At 39.2% G+C, this 1968-nt stretch overlaps 1 protein-coding gene across 1 annotated transcript in view; it reads right to left on the reverse strand.

The window, feature by feature from the left end:
- The window catches only part of LOC119598434, a 1289-nt gene extending 318 nt beyond the window's left edge, over positions 1-971 (reverse strand). The window contains exons 1-3 of the mRNA XM_037948074.1: positions 681-971; positions 440-595; positions 55-239 (exon numbers count right to left, since the gene is read on the reverse strand). Of these exons, the coding sequence (XP_037804002.1) occupies positions 55-239; positions 440-595; positions 681-971 (632 nt within the window). The remainder of the gene's footprint in view (positions 1-54; positions 240-439; positions 596-680) is intronic.
- Positions 972-1968: the final 997 nt, after the last annotated feature.

Below are 1968 nucleotides of genomic sequence, written 5' to 3' on the forward strand. Positions count from 1 at the left end.
AGCTGAACCAACCTGTTAAGAATTCTAAACAGTATTCCCTAAACAAGGGAATACTGGTTACTTCTTACTTCTTCTGAGCTGACAGTTGCTACCTCTTCATTAACTGTGTTTGGCATGATATTTCTTCTCTCGCTCTCATTTTCTATATTCATAAGTTCTTTAAAGTATTTCCTCCACTGGTCACTTATCTCTTCATCCTTATTTAATGTCCTACAATCTGCATTCTTTATAGTTTTGGCCTAGTATACGTCTTGTGAGTTGTTGTTTCTGCTCTCTTCTATTCTTAGTGCTTTATTAATACCTTTTGCAACTTTCTCTAGGCTATTGTACAGGTCTTTGTATGCACGTTTTTTTCTATAGCTACTATTTTCTTCATTTGTTTATTAGCCTATTCAAGTCTTTTCTGTAATTCTTCATCCTGTCTGTCTCTGTCCCTTGCCTTTTTGCATTCTCTCTTTAACTTGACAGCTTCCTGGACTTCACTATTCCACCACCATGCTTCCTTTCCTTCTTTTTTATTCCCTAATGATTCTCTTAATACTTGTATGGCCACTGTTCTAATGTTTGTGCTAACTGTGTTCCAGTCCTTGTCTCCCTGTCCTTCACTTGTATAAAGTCCCTACTAGTATTTTTCTTTGAGCTTCCACCACTTTTTTTTTCTTTATCCCCTTTTCTCTCACCTTTAGGTCACTTTTCACTTTCACTTTACATACAACTGGCCGATGTTGTTTTGCCACACTTTCCCTTGGCAGTGTTTTGCTGTCTATGACATTCTTTACTTGGTCTCTCTGGAATAGGATACAGTCGATCTGGGTTCTATTGTTTCCACTGCTGTATGTGATTAGTTGTTGATCTTTCTTTGTGTAATAGATGTTTACTATTGCCAGTCTAAATGTTTGCGCCATCTCCACTATACGTGAGCCCTCTTCATGTCTTGTTCCATAGCCATGTTTTCCCATAGTCTTCTGCATTCTCGTTTCCCAGTCCTACATGTAAATTGAGATCCCCATCTATCCAGATCTTCTCAGTTCCTGTAGCGTTCCACTCAGCTTGTCCCAAAATTGGCCCTTTTCATCATCATCATATCCGGATTGTGGTGCATATACATTAATGACGTTAACTATCTCTGCACCCATCTGTAGTTTAACTAAGGTCAATCTATCTGACTTTCTTTTCACTTTCATTACATTTTCTTATTTATAGGGTCGAGTATAACTCCTACACCATTAACTTTTGTCTCTGTATCATAGGAAAATAATTTATACCCATTCCCAAATTCTCATGCCTTTTCCCCTTTCCATTTAGTTTATTGAACACACATTATGTTGATATTTTTCTGCTCCATTAGATCCACAATCTCCCTGCCGGTCATAGTTCCAACATTCAGTGTTGCAACTGTCTTCTGACTTTCCCCACTTTCCTTCTTCCTCCGTCTTCGTTCAGCTATCTTCTTTAGCCTGATATGGTAACCGTCTCAAAATTTTCACAGACCCACGGCGATCGATCTGCGCGTCGTATCCGGAGGACGCCCTAGCACTGTGGTTACTTCCTTGGATTTGCATCATAGTTTTTGCTTGGCTGATGTATTAAGGCCGCATGCCCTTGCTGACGCCACCCTCCCCATTTATCCGGGCTTGGGACCGGCTAGCCGACAGTACTGGCTTGTACCTCGACTAAGCTGGGTTTGCCTCTGAATCTTACATATTTGTCTATATTTGCATCTATTACCCGTTTCAGTTTACCGTCTGGCGAGGAAGCTAGTCCGACTCAAAATTTAACGATTACTATTTTTTTTTTCTCTTTTACTTTTATTTCTCTGTCTTGCGTTGCCATTTAACCACAGTAAGTGAATTACGTAATACTTGCACGTGCTCATCGTATCGATTATTAAGTGATGTTAATCATTTTAAAGGAAGTAGAAATAGCTGACATGACAATGTGATTTGTGAGATTAAGATTGATAAGCAT

Source organism: Penaeus monodon, chromosome 41 (assembly GCF_015228065.2).
Source record: "Penaeus monodon isolate SGIC_2016 chromosome 41, NSTDA_Pmon_1, whole genome shotgun sequence".
NCBI classification, from domain to species: domain Eukaryota; kingdom Metazoa; phylum Arthropoda; class Malacostraca; order Decapoda; family Penaeidae; genus Penaeus; species Penaeus monodon.